Raw genomic sequence first — 20,562 nt, forward strand, 5'->3', positions numbered from 1 at the left:
CAAATCTAAGACCATGGAAAAGAAAATAGTATTGAACCTAAAAGTATTTGCTTACACCCCTAACACACAGTTTCCCTTGTATTCATCTATTCAGTTTAAAATAACTCAACTGTAGCAAAATAATCTTATCTCATCATGGTACATCTTGAGATTTCCTGTTTTACTAAAAAGGGTCATAAAGAATCCTCATGTAATTCAATTGGGAGGTCAGAGATTTACATCCCTAGTGTAACTTAAATTGAAAAACTGTAGGTCTTAAATGAATGATTAAGAAAGGCCGTAAGAAAAAGAAGTGATGATATTATTCATGAATTTCAGATCTGGAACGCTTGATCTGGACTCGTGTTCCAAAGAGGGTGTGATCCTGCGCTGTTCACGCTCCTACGCCGGGAGAGTAAATTTCTTCATCATGACGGTGAAGCCTAAAGAGACAGTGATGTGTTACCGTGTGCGCTGGGAGGAGCTGGAGTCGGACCGGCCTGTAGAGCACGCCATGGCCTACAACGAGTCACACTGGTACGGAGGGGCTGAGACTGCTGTGCAGCACTGGCCTATTGCCATCTCAGGCCAGCAGGCACCCAAGCCCTTTGTCACCAGCGATGTTTATTCCAACCGCCACGACTTTGGCGGCATTCTAGAGCGCTACTGGCTGTCGTCCAATGCGACTGCCATCAAGATCAATGACTCTGTGCCCTTCCACCTGGGCTGGAACGATACAGAGAAGACTTTGTACTTCCAGGCGCGATATCAGGACAGCCCGTACAAGCCCCTGCCGGGGATGCCACCATATGCTGAACTTAGCTACCGCGTGTGTGTGGGACCAGATGTGACCTCCATCCACAAGGTCATGGTACGCAGGTACTTTCCCAAGCCCAACAAAGTTCCCTTAGAAGCAGTGTTCCGCTACCCTATATGGTCCACCTGGGCTTTATACAAAACAGACATCAACCAGGAGAAGCTTTTAAGTTATGCGGCAAACATCCGAAAATATAGTTTTAACTGTAGTCACATAGAGTTGGATGACCGCTATACCAGTCGATATGGGGAGTTTGAATTTGACCCTGTTAAATTTCCCAATGTTTCTGGCATGTTCCAGAAACTAAAAGCAGATGGCTTTCTGGTGTCTTTATGGACGAACCCTTTTGTAAACTATGACTCTGCGAACTTTGGGCTATGTGTCCAGAAGGGCCTTTTTGTAATGGAGCCTACTGGCCAGCTTCCTGCACTGGTGCGTTGGTGGAACGGCATTGGTGGCATCTTAGACTTTACTAACCCAGAAGCTCGGAACTGGTTCACCTCGCATCTCCGAGCTCTCCGCTCCAAATATGGTATATCTTCCTTCAAGCTGGATGCCGGAGAGACCAACTACCTCCCCTGGCAGTTCAGAACACGTGCTCATCTCCCAGACCCCAGCACTTTCACCCGCCGCTATACTGAAATGGCCATTCCCTTCAATGAGCGTGCAGAGCTTCGCTCAGGCTACGGCTCCCAGAACATCTCCTGTTTCTTCCGTCTCATTGACCGTGACTCTGTTTGGGGTTATGAGCTCGGCCTCAAGTCCATCATCCCTACCGTTCTCACCATTAGCATTTTGGGCTACCAGTTCATCCTGCCAGATATGATTGGAGGTAATGCGTATCCCAACCGCACATATGGGAATGGCAAGCTTCCGGACCGTGAGCTCTACATCCGCTGGCTGGAGCTGTCTGCTTTCATGCCGTCCATGCAGTTCTCCATTCCACCATGGGAATATGACGCTGAGGTGGTGGCCATCGCCCAGCGCTTCACTGCCCTCCATGAGACCCTGGTGGCACCCAGAGTTTTGGAGCTAGCAGGGGAGGTGCTAAATACCGGTGACCCCATAATCCGTCCCTTATGGTGGATAGCCACCGGCGACGAGACTGCCTATAGAGTAGACTCGCAGTTCCTAATAGGAGATGACCTGATGGTGGCACCAGTGCTGGAACCAGGCAAGCAAGAGAGGGATATCTACCTGCCAGCGGGTCACTGGAGGAGCTATAAGGGAGAGCGCTATGAAAATAAAGAGCCTATGCATCTCACTGATTATCCTGTGGATCTTGATGAGATTGCATATTTTCTTTGGATTCAGTGATGCCGTTTTGAGGACAGACAAAGCTTTTTTGTTGCTAACTTTTTTCAGGGAATAAGCATTACATGCTTTGCAACATCACATATGGCTGAGTTGTCGGGTGTAAAGATATCTGCATGAATTTGGGAGTACAGAAGCAAGCATCTAATTTCTTTTGTGTTATATTTAAGCTAAGAGCAAGTAATGCAAATGAAAGCCGGTTGTGTTCTCTTTTGCCTTATTTGTTTCCTGTTATGGCGGTAAATGTGCAAATAACTCATGCGCAGACCTAACCATGTGCCTTACATTTCTGAATGTACATACCAGATGCCATATTTGGGAGCTTCCAACTTAAACAAAGCCTAGCTAGCGCGCACATTGCAGGGTAAACTTGGGCTGCACATTTAAGAACATTTTGGGTCAATGTCCATAATGAATATTATTTGTCTGTTACTGCAGCCATCAGTATGAATTCCGATTTTTTATGCGTTAAATCTACAGCAAAACATTGACAGTTGATTTACTGTGAAAATAAACAGTATGACCTCTTTGCACATAACCTTCGTTGATGGTATCAGTAATACAGTTGTATTACAAAGTCAAAAGCATGTATACTTATTGGGAGAATAAGCTAATTAATGCATTATTGTATCCGCCCAAAATTCTTATATAGAACCAGTGCTAATGTAAAGATATGCATGTCTGAAGGGCTATGTCAATTTAGTAAGCATTTATAATATTTAGCGCTTCTATCAGCACACACTAGCATCTCTGCTTCTTGAAAAAGGGACAAAAAATGTTAATATGTTATTGCACTAAAGCTACACTCTGTTTGCTTAGAATGCATTTGGACAGTAGTTTCTGTAATTAATAAATGAAAGGTTATTCTGTATACAGTACTGGCCAAGAGTCAGAGACTACTTTTTATTTGTGTAATTTCCAGTCAAAAAGGCAATTAAGTACAAACATTCATTTCTCAGGAGAGATTTCTGAGGAGATTATATAAGATAATAGCCTTATCTTATACCCTCATAAGGAAGGGGAAAGTCAAAGGTACATAACTGAAGAAAACAGGAGTTTCCTACTGGGGTTCAAAAAATGATTAAAAGACTTAAACGAAAATGGGACTCTTGACAACTGGGTAAGACCTGGTAGACCATCAATACCACAAGATGAGCAGTATTTAAAGGCAAAAGATTTAAAGACAAAAAGAGAAGAAAATTTACAAATCAAACATAGAAGCTGCTGGGGTTCTCAGAACACCACAAAGTCCAGGCCTCAACATCTTTGAATTTGTTTGGGATTGCTTGGGTTATGAGAAGCAGGACATACAACCAACTTTAGAGGTGTCAAAAAGTATCCTTGCACTTTTGTTTCAAAAACTGAAAGCAAGACCAGCAAAAAATGGAAGGCTTTATACAGGCAAAGAGTAGATACACTAAATACACAAAACATATACATAATATATTACACACATCTTTAGCTATTGAAGCTTCTGTGTAATGTCTGAAAAATGAATAACTTGTATTTAATGGCCATTTTGACTGGAAATTACATAAAGCATGGTCTCTGACTTTAGCACAGTACCAGGTAATATAGAGCACCATGGCTTTGAGCAATAATTGTCACCTGTATTATTACTCTTTTATTATAAAGCCTACATTTTTGTTATAGAGTGTATACAAGCTGCCTTTCTAATCCAGTGAGCACTCACATTGAGCCAGGGGAACTCAGTTACATGTTGCTGCTTGAAAACATCCATTGCTCATGAAGTTTGTTCTCTCATTGCTTTTTGCCATAAGGGTATCATCAGATGCCAAAAATGTAACACCATCCAGCCTCATTTGTCGTTAGTCAGATATTTTTGTAATTTCATATTCATGTTGTACATGAGAATTGTGACTGTATGCTTGTGTTTTTAAACGTGTTTATGTTTTTGTATGGCATGGTTCCATGGCATTGTTTGTGTTTTGCAGTGATGACAGCTCTCACTGCTTAATCAGTTGATCTTCAATCAGATTATGTTTTTGCTGTGTAGCACTACATGTCCTCCTTTCTCCTTGTTCTTGCTGTATACTCTTCCAGCAGTCAGCCCGCTGCCAGGCCTTTTGCTAATCTGCAACCTCCCAACTTATTTTTAGCTCTTCCCACACTACTGCGAAAGCGCTCTGCTTCGGCCACATCTGCTTCACTGTTGCGCATCATGGGTCACTATGTGAGGAATACAGTTGTGTAATTAACAAAAGTGGAATAGAAAAGTGTTTCTTGTTGTTGAATGTTGGTAGTAGAGCTCAGCATACTTGCAATACAGCAACATTACTCCATCGAATGATGTCTAAGAGGCTGTTTGCACCTTGCGTCAATGTGTTTTTTTAGTAATTTGATCATGTTCAGATTCCAGTTGAGCACATGAAAAGTCATTTGTAAACACACCCAGGACGAGCTGTAATTGGATTACAATCGGATCTCTTGAACCACATTCAGAGGTGGTCGGAGGTGGTTGTTGACCACATTCAATACAAGTGTAAATTGAGTGTGATTTCTGTATCTGCATACAGTTGCATAAGGAATTAATGACAACAGCTGGAAGACACAGCCTTCTCCTCCACAGATGCAAACAGTTCATTGCCTGGTTTCTTATAATATTTGACAGTGTACAAATATACCCTCACCAGCCACTTTATTAGGTACACCTTGCTAGTGAAAGGTTGGACCCCCTTTTGCCTTCAGAACTGCCTTAATTCTTCGTGGCAGACTTTCATCAAGGTGTTGGAAACATTCCTCAGAGATTTTGGATGGTTAGTTGAGTTACTGTTGCCTTTCTATCATCTTGAACCAGCCTGCCCGTTCTCCTCTGACCTCTCACATCAACAAGGCATTTTCATCCACAAAACTGCCGCTCACTGGACATTTTCTATTTTTCGGACCGTTCTCTGTAAACCCTGGAGATGGTTGTGCGTGAAAACCAGCTCGTCTGGCACCAACAACCATGCCACGTTCAAAGTCACTTAAATCACCTTTCTTCCTCATTCTGATGCTCGGTCTGCACTTCAGCGAGTTGTCTTGACCACCTCTACATGCCTAAATGCATTGAGTTGCGACCATGTGATTGGCTGATTAGCTATTTGAGTTAACAAGCAAGTGAACAGGTGTACCTAATAAAGTGGCCGGTGAGTGTATGTACAGATGCACTAAACATTAGGTTGGTGCTCTCAAGGTTATGTCTTCAGTACCTTAATTTAAGGAGCATAATTGTACCATATCCCATAGCAGATATATTTTTAAGTTGCATGGACTCCAGACATCCTGTCATGAGTTAAAGCTTTTTTATTTTAAAATATCACGTAATGAAAAATACAAATATGCTTTCCCCTGTAGAAAAAGGTACACAGTTTGACCACTGCTGTACTATATTTGTATGTTAGTGAACAAATTTTTTACCCTTGAAAAGTAAACTTGCTTGAAAAGTGTAAAAGGAATCTAACCAAACTTATCCAGAAGTGATCTGGACATGAGAAAACGTGTTAATGCAAGGTGTAAACACGCTTAGTTTTCCTGAAATCACAGTGTTTTAATTGTGGCTTCAGTGCGAAACAGGAATATAAAATCTGGCAGATTTACATTTTTTTGGATAATGGCTATCCAAACATTATCCATTACCTGACAAGCCTAAAATAAAAGACTAGTTCCGGTTCTGAAATCTGATTGGCCGAGCCGTGTTCAAATCGGTTGTAAGCTCGATATAAGCACACTTTTGAGCGCACAGAACAACTGAATTCTATATTAATGAACCAAGATATTGAAAAGCAAACCTGATGGGCGGAGTCAGACATCAGCATGGATATAAAAAAAACCCATAACAATTAAGAATGACTGAACCATGCAATGCGGAGTTCTGAAGTTATGTTCCCAAGTTAAAAGAAGACATAAATGCCATGAGCAGGTTTAGCTTTGGCTCAGTTGTAACAGTTGTCTTTCTCATCGCCTGCAAGTGTTTGACACATATGGTACATCGTTGTAGTTGTAACTTAGTCAAACAATTACTGCATTTCAAACCAGCCTTAGATCATGTCATTTCAGCACAGTACAGCTGTGCTAATAGTTTAGGGAAAATACATTTTACTTGCATTAAAATTTCAGGCTTGCTTCTAATTGACTTTGCCGTCATATTTATACATTGGTAGAACAGATCTGCCAGTGTTTTTCAGATATACTGTGGGTAAATGCAGGCTATGCTGGAAATGCAGGGCTAGAAATAGACTTTTCTGCTTTGCAAAGCAAGTCTATGATGCTCCAACCAAACATCCCGTTTGCAGACTGTGTGAGGTGCTTATGTTGTTAACAGTGACATGACATTGCGCCCCTATGTATCTGGTGTAACATTGGTAGATGGTAGAATGCTGATGTTGAGGAAAGTTACCGGAGCAAAAACAGTGTCGGCCTCCCACGGACTGAACAAACTGACTTTTTCACCTTTCCTTCTGTCTTTTCCGTTGTTCTCTCTGCTGAGTGAAGTGGCATGAACAGGATTCATTTAAACAAAGAGACCACAGTTAAAGCTGGTACTACCAGTGCATTGCTAATGTCGGCCCTGTTCTCTTTATTCTCTTTCATTTCTTTTTATTACACAAAATAACATCAGCTTGATTATCAGCTCTGAAGCATGTTGACTGAAATGGTTTTAACTGTTGTGTAATGTGTTTGAAAAGTGGTGCCAAATTGGATAAGGCACTGTATAAGTTTATGCTTATCCTCGTCCACAGTTTTGGATTTAGAATGATGCAGCAACAACTGGGCTGCTGCAAAGTGGAAATGCTTTGAAATGATTTCAGCTAAACATTTATCAGCTTTTTTAGTGCATGTTGTATAATACAGCACAAATACAACTACAGAAATATTCAGGCATTTAATCTGTTGTAGCTTTGATTGCATATTAACGACTAGGCCTCTAATGATGAAGCACACTGTAGACATCAAGACAAGGTTTGGAGGAGTTGGACTTTACACAGTTATATCGTTTCTTTGTTTTCTAATTTGTAGATGCAAATATGTTTTGGCTGTAGACTTTATCTCCACTAGGGGGCAGTGTGCACCTTTTCTGTACTCCTCTTGTTTCTGCACTGCATTATAATGGCATGAGCAAGTTTTGCCCTTTACACTTTTACCTTCTCTGTTAATCCCATGCTACTCCTCTCACAATATGTAATTTCTCTGCACTGATACAGAACAATAAGCTCTTTTAAAAGCTATTAACAGCTTTGACCTCATCCACAAATGAGGTGCTATTGAAATTCGAGCCATCATCTTTGTTGTTCCACTTAACTGAAGTCATGTGTGGATCCTGATCGCTTTGTGTTATTCAGTTTGATAGACTGATGCGTTCACAGCATCCACGCTGCTTTGATTTAACGTGTTAATGGTTTGAACTCTTTTTTCCAGCAGGACTGTTCTTTTGTTTGGTGCTGTTTGGTTTCACAAGCACTGGCCTTCTGTTCTATTAAAAGCTAATTTTAACTTTGTTCCAGTTTGGTGGACAATAAAAGACACTGTTATTGATTGATTGCATGGAATGTGTGTGTCTGTTTTTGTAATTAATAAGTGTGAAGGAGTTTAAAAACCTTAAAATGATTTTTTTAAGCCTGTATAGAACAGGATCGTTTGGAATGTGCATAGTTTTCTTCTTGGTATCCAAAAGGTGCAGTCTACGTGCCTCATCACACAGTTGCCTTAAAAGATATCATTTGGCTCAACAATCCCATCAATCTAGTTTCATAAAACAGCAGAATACATCAGTGTTGAACAATTAAATGTGATAATCAAATTAGAACTACATAGTCATTTGATCCATTGTTCTGTGCTCGTTGAAAGCTTATGGTTTGTAGATGGTGAACAAGTAAATGCTACTAAACTCCATTTGGGTGCTTGTTGATAGATGATCCCACCCAACAGAAAAGGAAAGCAAAAGTCCAGAGAGTCCTGTATATTAAAAATGCCAAAATTGCATTCTAACTTACTGGATAGTGAAGTACACCACAACTAGAAGTGCATTCATATGTAGAGACAGCCATAAATCACATAGAAGCACATCATGCATCATTTTTCACATCCACCACAATTTTTCGCCAGCAAAAAAGGTGAACCGTCATGATATACATCACATCTGAAAAATATGCACATCATCCAAATTAGGCAGACTCCTGAGCTTCCCACCTCCCATAAACATCTATCTTCAGATCACCTGTTTAAGTGCAAGTAAGAGAGTGGGTATTTTCCGGCTTCTGCCATCACTCATAACTTCCTGCAGCATAACTTCCCGTTCTATTACACCTTCAAACTTTGGGCAGAGGCTGCACTGCAGGGGTGTCGCTAATATAACTTTATAACTATATAGCAAAAAACGGGAGTGAAAACGGTCATTTGAAGGGGAAAAAAAATCATTTTTGTAGCATTGCAGTTAATTTAGAAGCTTAATAAGTAACACTGCACTTGTGTTATCCATGTCTTTAACAAAATACTATTTATTACACGATGTGTTTAAAACATAAATTTCCTCTATATAGATTTTCCTTGTTTGTCCTTTTACCCTACTGCACCTATACAGGCCAGACTTTTAAAAAAAAATGAAAATCTTTCTGAGTAAAGCTCTGAAAAGAGCTACTGGGTTCTCCATGTATTTGCCAGATTTGAATGAGTTTTAGAGAGTAACATAGAAGGAAAGTAATAAGTAATGAGACTCCTTTTTATAAGAAGTAATATGTAAAGTAATCCCATTACAACAGGAGAGAAGTAATTAGTCATTTGTAATGGATTATGTTTTTGCGTAACGACCACAACACTGACCAAAAAATGGAGGTACAAGGTTTTTATACAGTGGAATACTGTAGCTGCCTTATGTTAACAAAACCACTGCAGGTTTGTTTTCATACTAAAGAAGCCATTGGACATGAAATATGTCTTGCCTTGACTGCTCGACTACATTTGAGGTAGTTGATACAGATATTAATCTGCCGAATAAACTGCTAGTACCACACATATGTACTATGTTGTTGTAATACGAACATACCTTTGCACACGTAAAACAATATGTAAACTGTAATAAAATTAACAATATATTTGATTATTTCCCCCAAAATTAAGTCTGTATTTTTGTAAGCATTGAACTTTGCAGGTGTAGAAGTATTAGAACTGCTAAACTAAAAATTGTTCTTGCAAGACCAGCCGGAGTGAAGGGGTACTCGTAGCCTGTCATTTTGTTCACTCAAGGATTAACCTGCAACTCTCCGCTAACTTCAGACAAGGCTTAGAGCCGGCGCTCGGTCATGGGTCTCTGGATTCATTGAACCTCCAACCTTCCCCAGCCCCTGACTGGAATAGTAATTATTGCAAAGCAGGTTAAGCTTGATCAAAGTTGGAATCAGCCTTTGGTCCAGCATTGAATTAAGTCTCCTGTGAGCGGCATCTTCAGGCTTTTTTGGGCGCTGCTCATCACTGCTGGATAATGCCATAGTGCTGAAGTAATTTACAGGTTATATGGAGGTTGCCCTGGATCAATAAATCATTTAGTTGAGTTTGGGTCAGAGGAGGGGCAGGAATGGGTAGGGGGGACAGGGCAAAGACCAAGGTTGGATTGTGAAGAGAATGGCCAGACCACCTGCTGAACAGCAATTACAAAACAAAAGAGCTACACTGTGCTTGTTAGTTTAGTTGCTTTATTTGGATGCCTGTTCTCTGCAAGCTACAACCCTGTTTCTAGAAATGTTGGGGCGCTGTGCAAAATGTAAATAAAAACAATGCAATTATGTGCAAATCATTTAAACCCTGTATTTAATTGAAAATACTACAAAGACAACATATCAAATGTTGAAACTGAGAATTTAAAAAAATATATATGCCTATTTTGAATATGATGCCAGCAATATGTTTCAAAAAGTTGGGATAGGGTCATGTTTACCACTGTGCTGCACCACCTCTTCTTTTAACAACAATCTGTAAGCATTTGAGAACTGAGGAGACAAATTGCTGTAGTTTTGGAAGTAAAGTGTTTTCCCATTCTTGCTCAATAGTTCAGGGTCTCCTTTGTTGTATTTTTTGTTTCATAATGCAGCAGATGTTTTCAATAGGTGGCAGGTCTGGACTACAGGCAGGCCACTTTAGCACTCAGACTCTTTTACTATGGGGCCATGCTGTTGTAATACATGTAGAATATGGTCTGATATCATGTTGCCTTCCCTGAAAAAGATGTGGTCTAGATGGCAGCATGTTTCTCCAGCACTCGTGTATATGTTGACCATTAGTGGTGCCTTCACGGATGTGCTGGTCACCCATGCCACGTACACTAATGCACCCCCAAACCATCACAGATGCAGGCTTTTCAACTGTGCACTGATAACAAGCTGGATGGTCCCTCTCCTCTTTAGTCCGAAGGATGCAATGTCGACGATTTCCAAAAAGATTTCAAATTTTGATTTGTCAGACAACAGGACGCTTTTTTTCTTCTCTGGAGAACTGTCTATTGAAAAGTGATTCTTCTGTGATATCATGCAAAAAACACTTCCTGGCACCCTTTTAAGAGTGAAAGGTGGTTTATACACCTGACAGGATCGAATGCTAATGAGTGCTGACATCACAAGAGGATAGACATTGCGTTATTCCCAAGAAAAGACTGTCACAAACACAGTCACACATACTTACATGTGTGACACTGTTTTCCTCAAAATGATCCTGCTTAGTCTTTAATATGTTAGGATTAGGAATACATGCTAATTTAGATGAAAAAAATATCCTCAAGCTTGTAATAGGCAGTGTATCTGCCAAAGCAAACAGAATTGAGCACAGCTTGCTTCTTTTACATGTTTCACGGTAAGCAGGTCACTAAATGTGGCTGGGAGCAGGTTTACTCTGCCTGTCAGTGACGCCTCCCCTGCCATTGATCTGCACTCCCAGCCCGCACAGAAGACACACACATTGATCGATTAGCTGTCTGTATTCCGTACCTAAGGAATCAATGCTATTTGTAGCTTTGCAGGTCTGCAATGATATTGTTTATTACTGAAAGGCTGGAGTAACAGGACGCTTTCTGATAATGTTTAAAATGAAGGTTCGTCAGTCTGGGCACCAAGAGAGAGGAGAGCACTGTGGTTCTCATGTTTTGCTGAGCGTTTGTAGTCATGCACTACTTATGCAGTGAATTTGCAGTTTGTGAGGTTTGAAATTTCAGTAATGCTTGAAGACACATAGCAAGTGTGCTGAATATTTTGGGCTAAAAATAAACTTTATTTAACAACAGCTATTTGCTAATCACTGGTGTTGGAACAAAATGCTGCATCTCAATTTTCTCAGTTTTTGACATAATTTGAAAATATCTGTTGCCTTTTATGTTGTTTGTAAATTTCATGATCAGAGGACCAAAAGAAATGGCCCAAAATTAAAGTCTAGTTCCATTGACTGACTTAAGAGTAAAGAATATTTTTTCCTTCTCCTGTAAAGTTACCATTTTGGAGAGTGTAATACATTGTGAATATTTGAGACTATTCGATTATGATCTTATGGTATTATGAGGACCCTCAAGCATCTTTGGAGGCCATGTAAACGAAACACATAATAAATAAATACAAATAAATCAATAAGATGTAATTAGATTTAACAATAGTTCACATTTGTGTTTATGTGCACTTTAATCAAAGCGATATTTTATTAAATGAACAAAATTAGCCTCCGTGGTTCCACACGTATTAAAGGCAAATGCCATGAAGCGCAGTCCAAAACATCCCATTTGAATCTGGACAATAAAATAAAACGTGAGAGGCCTGAGAACAGATATTTCATTTATGTAGTCATTTATGCATATTGGATGGTCATTCGTTCATCTAATAGTATTTGTAGTTGACTATCCCAAGTATTATAGCCCCCTTGGGCTTTGTGGTCTGAAGCCTCATGAGGCCCCTGGTAGTCAGAGGCCAAAGGGCACTGGCTTCGTTGGCCCAATCAGTAGTCCATCCCTGGCTATATTTTGTAACACACAGCTTCATGTTCATCAAAATGTCTTTCTTGTTGTTGAATGCACCTGTTGAAGTTCCTCCAATCCAGAAGTGGTTTAAAGTAAACATAAGAAATCAAGATGCATTATTCTTCTGTATTGTGCCATATTTCTGAGTAAAACATGGTATTATGGAGGGTCTTCGAGCTAGCTGAGCCCTTATTCTCGATGATAGGTGAGGGTGGCAGGGGAGAAACATGTTATTATTAGTTAATATTATTCCTCTCTGTTTGTTCTGATTGGTTTGTTGTGTTTTCTTCTCCTAAACAATTCATATCCAAAAACATTGTTTGCTGTAATGTAAAAAAACTGACAGAAATTGGTCTGATTGATCTAAAGTGACGAAATTTTGTGTATGTGTAGTTATATGTTACACGAAAATCTAACAGTAGCCATCTAAATATTTTTATGTGCCATTTTCTTGCTTTTATTTATGCAGTTTGATTTGTCCATCAGATCTGTTTGAAATCAGCAGTCCCACGTAGAGCTGGCACCAATCCAGTGCCTTGTATTGTTATTGGGTTGATATCAGATGCTGGATTGAATATCAGAGGGGAAAAACTGCATTAATCTGATCCAATCCTGTAACAAATCTAGACTGAAATGTCAGTCACACGGTGTGATGTGATGTTTTTAGCAGTGTCTTTCTTCCTGTGGGGTGTTTGAGAAGTTTTAATCATGAAAGACTACTGTAAGATGTTCAATGAAGTTCAATTAAAAACTATTTTAAAGCTTAATACTTTTTAAAGAAAAAAAATCAGGTCTGTGTTTATTGATACTGAAAGGTTTAAATATCAATATTGGTCTCAGAAATGAAGGGCATTAATGGGTTAGTGGTTTATCAACCTTACAGTGGTGGTTAACACCTCTGCCTTCTACGCTGTAGACTGGGGTTCAGTCCCCTGCCTGGACAAGCACCCTACACTATATCGATAAGAGTCCTTGGGCAAGACTCCTAACACTACCTTAGCCTACCTGTGTAAAATGATCAAATTGTAAGTTGCTCTGGATAAGAGCGTCTGCCAAATGCTATAAATGTAAATGTGGTATTCAGCAAATAGCATATAATGGATATAATGCTCATTGTCCATCAGTACCACGATGAAAATCAGTGTCTTGGTGTCAGTATAGTGTGATTGACAAAACTCACCCATTGAACCCAGAGTGTAAACAGAGCTGACCGGTTGAAAAAGAAGTGATTTGAGATTTCCCGGCAGTAATACTGAGAGCCTTTAGAGGGCAGTGCAGCGTCACACTGCCAGCACTGGCTGTATGGACCGCAGCCCAGATGTGATCAACAGAAAAAAAGGAATGCACACTCTGAGCAACAAGGAGGACACAAACCTGGCAAAGGCCCCCTGCTCTCCCTCCTGTGCTGCCGGATGCCCACCTGTGTGCCCATCTGCATAAGAGCAATGCCAGTTGTTCTGTGTGTGTGCCAGGGTGAATCAAGCCCATCCACCCCCCTCCCAGGTGTGTGTATGTCTGGCTGTCTCTTCCCCCAGCTCTCCTGGGAACATGCTAGCTTTCCTGCGAGGAGCCAATGGGCAGATAGCTCCAAAAGTCCACTTGTCAGAACACGGCGTGTGAGAAGGAATGGAAGCAGATTGTGCATTGGCTCGTCCAACTGCTATATTGGCTTCAAACCTATTGTCTCCATCAGTGATAAAGCATTCTGACCTTTCATTCTAAATATCAGAAAACTTTGGTAATCTGCAAAATATGTCGGGTATAAAGCCTCTGATTAGTTTCTGTGACAAAGTACATTGCGGTATACACTCTTGTAATCACATTACAGTTACATAAGTTTCCTCTATGTAGATTATTCATGCCTGTCATTGTATGCAATTTGTGCACATTACCTGCGACAGCTCACTGCATGACCTCAACTGTGAATGTAAGAAGCACAGCAGGCCTCATTCACCAGTATCTTTAGGTTCTAAGAAAAGAACATTTTCTAAGAAAAAGTCTATGTTAGATTCATGACATCTTCTTAAACCACATAATTATTCACACCATTGTGCTCTTGAGTGTGTGTAGATTCTGTTCTCACCTAAGAAGAAATCCCAAATAAGAAAATGTTTGTGAATGTCAGAGTCTTTGTGAAAACTGCATTTTAAGTGGGTTTTAAGAAGATATTTGCTCTTATGAACAGTTGGTGAATAAGGCCCAGTGTGAGTGCAGGAAACACTGAAAACTCAGTGAACAATTTGTCTAAGCATCTATTCAAGATGTTATGAAAGTGATTGATAAAGACTGGCATGCTGACCCAAAACATGTCCAAACAGGCCAGACTCAACTTTACATTTTGCTCATAAAAATTATTACTACCACTTTAGTTGAACTCTGCTATATACTATTGACATAACCATGTCGTGGGGGTTGGCATATGCTGTCATGAGTTGTCATGACTGATTATGTTCATTAATGTAAGTGTCATTGTAATATTACCAATACTTGTTATGACAGATCCCAGAATGTTTGATGTCACATGCCAGTTTTTGCTAAATGTACTCCAGTCAATCAAACATTGTTGCATCTGTCATGACAGTTTGTGGTAATGGTAACATAACACTGCTATACTGAACAAAGTCTGTAATGACAATTCAAAACAGCATATGACATCCACCATGATATGCTTATGGCATGAGTATGTCAGTGTTTTGTAGTCAAGTTCAAATGAAGCATTAAGAGATTTTCTTTCAAGACAGCCGTTAGTTTAGTTTAGTTTTTTAATTTTTAAAACAGCAGTAACGTAGATATTAGCGTAACTATCTGTATTTTGTTTATGGCAGGGATAGTAATATGCACTAAAATGATATTTGCTCTAATTGGCGATTTCTTTCTAAATAAAGTAAGAAAAGACTATTGGTTTTTCTTGTGGGGCTCTTTGGGTTTTGTATAGGTTTTAGAGAGTAATGTAGAAGTAAGTAAAGTAATGAGTAATGGCTACCGTTTCCAGGAAATAATTCGCAAAGTAGTCCAATAATAGTTTGAAAGAACTAATAAGTTTGTAATTACTTTTTTGAGTAACTGCCCCAACACTGACCATTAGTATTAACTGCTGAATTGCTTATACCAGATACAGGTAAGGAAAAAACACCCAATTTTCTAGCCTGATCTAGCTCTGAATAATAACAAAGTGGACACATGGAGGTTAATTGAATGTTTTTAGCAGATGGTTTTTTGTGCTGTTACTGGTGATCAAATCTTTTTGCTTATGTAAGATGTGTTATTTATCAATATCTGCAGTTAAAGCATGAGACCAATAACTGAAGGCAACTCCACCTCGTGGTTCCAATTTATATTCAGTGTGGTCTGTATGGAGTACATACTGTCAGGAATCAATTGACAGCATGAGCTCCTGCCCACAGCAGTCTGAGACACTGTGGTTGATCAATTGAGTGAGATCTGTAAGCACTCAGTAGTAACTCATCAATACTTCTTAGCTCATATGCGCGTCAAACAGAAGGAGACTAATGGAAAGAAAACTTACTTTAGTCTTAATTTCTCCAACTTGATGAATATTAACTATGACTACTTTAAAAGCCCATTTTATGAAATTGTTCATTAAACGATTATCTTTGTATGGGGGCCCATTCCTGCAAGCATGCATGGCCCTTTTAAATCAATTTCATGAAAGCAGCCCTGTCTGAGACCAACTCAATGCTGGCATTAAAGTAATTCTTGCAATTCTGCTGAATAGCTCTTTATGAAGATTGGTATCATGTGTATGACACCACATTTAGTATCTGGAGCTATCCATGCGTGGAGTGAGCAATGAGACTTGCGGGATCTTTTGTGAAGAGCTGAAGTTAAGCGTGCTAGCTCTGTTATAGGAGCTGATGCCATAATGAGAGACTCATTGATCCAATCTCATTTCACTTTGAATTTTTAATCGATAGCCATGGCCACAGGGAGATATTAAAGAGGTAGCTAATTAATGAGGTTGGTAATGGTCAGAACTGCTGCTGCGAACCACTCAAATATGAAGACCCAGCTGTTCTAATGGACTGCCTGACCCAGCGCGGCTCACTCCCACTGATACTGAGGCAGGGAAAGAGAACATTTCTACTAGAGGTGGGACCTTAGCAGCTTGAAGTGCTATTCGACCTTCAGCGTGTTTTATGTTTTATGTATCTGGGCGAGGTGAAACTCTGGGACGTTCCTGAGCACTGCCTCCTGCATCCAATATCTGAAAAGCCAGAAGGGGTAGAAGAATTAGGAATAATTTCTGCAGCAGGTAGTTTGAAAATGTCAGAGGTCTGATTGAATTTGGCATTGATTATGAACTTGTCAGTGGTGGAAAACTGATAAATATTTGTCCAAATCTGAGGACTTACAAAATGACATTGACACAAATGAAGGCTGAATTGATTACTGCTGCAAAAACAAATATTGCTACATTAATCATCTTTTTTTTTTCACTGAGAAGTAAGAGCACGTAGAGGATAGAAGGGTTGCTACATTTTTTCTTGGAAACAAAACTTTATAGGGATTTTGTTGAACTTGGCATTCAGTGATTGAGTATGTAACTCAATTTGTAAGCAATAAGGCAGTTATTTACATGGAAAAGAGACCTTTTTAGCCTTTTCTGGAGTGACCTCCCATCTACCAGAGCTGGGCTGAGCATGTTTGAGCGGAAAGTGTGTGTGTCCTCGCTGGGTAACAAATGAACCTGACACACCAGAGACTGTGGGCCTGCACCTGCTTAGCTTTTTCACCCGCCTGTCTCCCACAGCGCCAGACTGACAAAGCTCAGACCTCCGTGGGTACCAGACGATGCCGTTCAGTCTAAGCGCTGCACCACAAGGCTCGGGCCGCTTATTTGGGCTATGGCAGCATCTGTCAGCGCCGGGGTTGGTACAGCCCTTGGGGGGATGATAGACTTGCTTATAAATAACCCCAAAATGAATAAAAAAAGAGGGAAAAGATAAAGAGGCGGGACTCCTGTTGCTGAGGAGACATGGAGCTGGAGGGCAGGTTGGGGGATGTCAGTGTGGTAGACGAGGGCAGTAGCGCACGGGGCCATAATTGAAACATTGCGCTGCGGCGGTGCAGCCTTTGGTGTGATTGATACCATTTTAGAATAGTCCTGTCCACATGGGCACCAGGGATTTACCTGAAGAAGAGAGAGCGAAGGTGGGGAAAAAAGGTGCTTAGGTGGCTCATCTGGGTTTGGCGGAAAATTGGTGCCATCCATCAAGTACCAGATTTAACGAACGCTGAAGCCAAGCTGCCCAGCGAAGGATTCTTATTTAAGGCAGTGAACCGGCAAACGTGTGAGGGGCAGGGACTGGTGAGGGTCTATCAATCAGCCAGTCAGCTCCTTTATTTAACAAGCATCGGACAGCCCCTGGGGCCAGCGTGCAGGGTTCCAGCTTGTTGGGCATGCCGTACTCTTCTGAAGGGAGGTATGGAGGAGAAGAGGAGGGAAAAGAGAGACAGGACCTGAAGGAAAGAGGCATCGGGGCTCGGCCATGTCCTCTGATGAGCTAGCATGCTTCATCTTTCTTGCGCGTGGACCTGGAACTGCAGCTTGATGGGATTTTTCAGCCCCATGGCCTTCAAGCATCTCCAGTGTGCAGTGAGAGACCTGAGGCCAGCCGAGTGCTCCACAGCAGGCCACTTTCACTTTGGCACAGCAGCCGTACTGCTTCAGTTGCTTTAGGTAGTAGCAAGACACAGGATTTAATGGCCCCACAAGAAGGCTCTTAAAAATAAAGGTATGGGAAATGATTCTTCTGAGCAATGCTGTAGCAAAGCCACTAGAGAACCTTACAATGAAGAAACTTTTGTAAAGTTTAGAAAATCACCTTATATACTTTTTCCTAGAACTGCACGTCCAAGAAACGTTTAGGAATGTTTGTTTCTAAGAGTGCCTGTGAAATATTTAGTAGGATTCATTAATGGCCTGTTAGCTCCGAAAGGACATCTGAATGCCTCCGGTCACGCAACAAAGAACGGACCTCCTTGGGTCTCCTTCCTCTTGTTCACGCCTTACATTTTTTCTTCTATTTATCTATTGTATGGATTTTCCCACTGCTCTCTGTTCAGATAAAACGCCGCCCACAAAGACATGGAGGAGTAAACATTGTTTCGTTAGCGTGCCTGAGAGGGAGGGCTACTGAGAGGAGACAGAGAGGCCAGTGCACACGCAGACACACAAAATCAATGCTGATCAATGTTTTATATCACCGAGACGCTCCTCTTCCCGACCTGCATCACCTAAAGAAAAAAAAACACACCTCCCAATCACCTCTCTTACAAGAGGGCCTCGGCTCCCTCCGGTATTCCAGCCAGGGTTCAATAAGCCACTGCGTTCTCAATCAGAGAGAGAAAAGATGATAATGATTAGGGCAGGACATGCAGAGACTGGGGGCCCTGGCTAGCAGTAACCAAAGTAAAAGGTTTCTGAATCCCAGCATCAATATTTAACATGATAAAGAAAGATGTCCTTTCTGGAGACACATTATTTCTGTAGCCTATGCATCCAGCTTCATTTGTCCCTAAAGAGGGAACTGGGATTCATAAATGATACAATCTATTGTGTGACTGTGATTTGGGCTGTAGATATGTACAAATATAAATGACATAGATATTGCTATAGTGTATTACCATGAAGATCAAATACAGGCCTGTGTGGTTCTCAGTAAATGATTAAAGAACTATATTAAAAAAGACAGATCCGCGAGATAACGCATGTAATTGTCTTATGCTGTGCACGCTCTAGAGATAGGGAGGGTAAATAGTAGTGGCGAAATGGGCTAGGCTGGCAACTCTAAATTCAATAGCACACGGTAAACAGGATTTTTAAAGCATGACCAGCAAACCTGGAGACAAGCAAATTTAATCCAGAATTTTTAACAGATCTGAGTGGATCAATATCTCAATCCCTTGGATGCGGGGAGTGTTACTAAAGTGACAACAACAGCAGGAAATAATGATACCAGGGGGGGAAAAAAAGAAGGAAAAAAAAAAAAAGGAGCGACTGTCAGAATACAGCCTGGCACATCGGCAATGGTGTCTGCTCTCTCTAATTAATTTTCACAGAAATGGAGACAAAGTGTGCCAGAGTTTTATTTCCTAGCCCAGCACAAGAAGCTAATGAGTTTCCCACTGAGCAAAGCCGAAGATAACAACCAAGTAAGAGGGAACGAATGCATGCAATACCACTCCAACTTAATGTGCTCTTCAAATGAATTCCCTATCAGCTCAAGTTGTGCCATAATGGTGATTTTATGCCTTTTCGAGCTGCTGCCATGGTAAATGTACTGCAGATGGTACTCCAGAGATAAAACCTTAGGTTGCCTTTGAAAAAAATGCAGAGTTTGGGGAAGGAGGTGATCGGTTCGTCTCTCGTTTCACCGCGTGTTGGCAATGGTTGTGGAATCTTTGACTCCATTTGAGTGCAAACTTGCTTAGAACATGGCTGCAGTGACATGAAAAATCTCTGTAATCCTGAAAATTGCATAGTGTTTAGAAAAAGAAGAAGAGAAGGAGCCTTCCAGTACCCATTTTTTCCAAAAATAAGCCAAAATGTTATGGATGATCTGGGACAACAGTGAGTGAACACAAGCAGTTTCATTGCAGACCAAATTTTCCTTGTTTTTTTGTTTGTTTTTAAGTGTGATGTAGCATGTAAACACTGTCAAGGCTTCAAAACATAATATTCACTCCCTGGTCCATACAGTCCATGTATGAAAACTAAGCTGCAAAAACATAAAGTAACGGCTTTTATAATGTCACAAAAAACATTGTATTTACATGTATCTGCCCATTCAACCTGCAGCAGTTTAGACCCACACATTCTCACTACAGTTCTAAGGAGTGTTTCTGCCTGATTAGAATAGAGTTCGTTTGCATATATCGGGACTAGAGGTGCAGGAAAAACTCGATTCTTAGATGCATCGCGATATGGATGTGAACGATTCTGAATCGATTCATAATGATTTCAAAAATCGATTTTCTAAATATTTAATTTATAATGTAATGTTGATGGAATATAAAAGGCAGAACTTGGAAGTGGGTAAGTGCAGCCTGTGGTGGCACATAGCCAAAACACACTTGGATGAGTGAGAAATCCGACTGGCTCCCTCTGCATTAAAAGCCAGGTTAGGTCAGGAGTCACAACCCAAATGTTCAGAAGAGCCATTTTGTCCTTTCAACAAAGTCAAACCACCTTGGGAGCCACAACATTTTATGTCCAGTATGTCTCAGTGTGTGCTAATGTCCTAGACTGTCCTAGGCTTTGCTCTGCTTTAAGCTTTAGCTATAGCCGCTTTCCTCCCGTCTCCTTCAGGAAACATTTCCTCAAAACTAGAACAGTTTCTTGTAAAATGTCTCTCAACGTTCAGCTGTTTTACAAAGCTGAAGTCGCTTCTCATTCGCCAGCTTCTCGTTCGAATTTTCACGTTCCACCTTAAATTTTGCACGA

The 20,562-nt window shown here is 40.6% G+C and overlaps 1 protein-coding gene and 1 long non-coding RNA gene across 3 annotated transcripts in view; one reads left to right on the top strand and one right to left on the bottom strand.

Moving 5' to 3' along the window:
* Nucleotides 1–2,988, top strand: part of myorg (myogenesis regulating glycosidase (putative)) — a 7,514-nt gene extending 4,526 nt beyond the window's left edge. For both annotated transcript variants that reach the window (XM_017714951.2, XM_017714967.2), the window contains exon 3: nt 319–2,988. In XM_017714951.2, the coding sequence (XP_017570440.1) occupies nt 319–2,113 (1,795 nt within the window). In that variant the 3' untranslated portion in view covers nt 2,114–2,988. The remainder of the gene's footprint in view (nt 1–318) is intronic.
* Nucleotides 1–5,519, bottom strand: part of LOC119265404 — an 18,663-nt gene extending 13,144 nt beyond the window's left edge. The window contains exon 1 of the long non-coding RNA XR_005131632.1: nt 5,393–5,519. This is a non-coding gene — a long non-coding RNA (uncharacterized LOC119265404). The remainder of the gene's footprint in view (nt 1–5,392) is intronic.
* Nucleotides 5,520–20,562: the final 15,043 nt, after the last annotated feature.

This window comes from Pygocentrus nattereri, chromosome 16, assembly GCF_015220715.1.
Source record: "Pygocentrus nattereri isolate fPygNat1 chromosome 16, fPygNat1.pri, whole genome shotgun sequence".
NCBI lineage: Eukaryota > Metazoa > Chordata > Actinopteri > Characiformes > Serrasalmidae > Pygocentrus > Pygocentrus nattereri.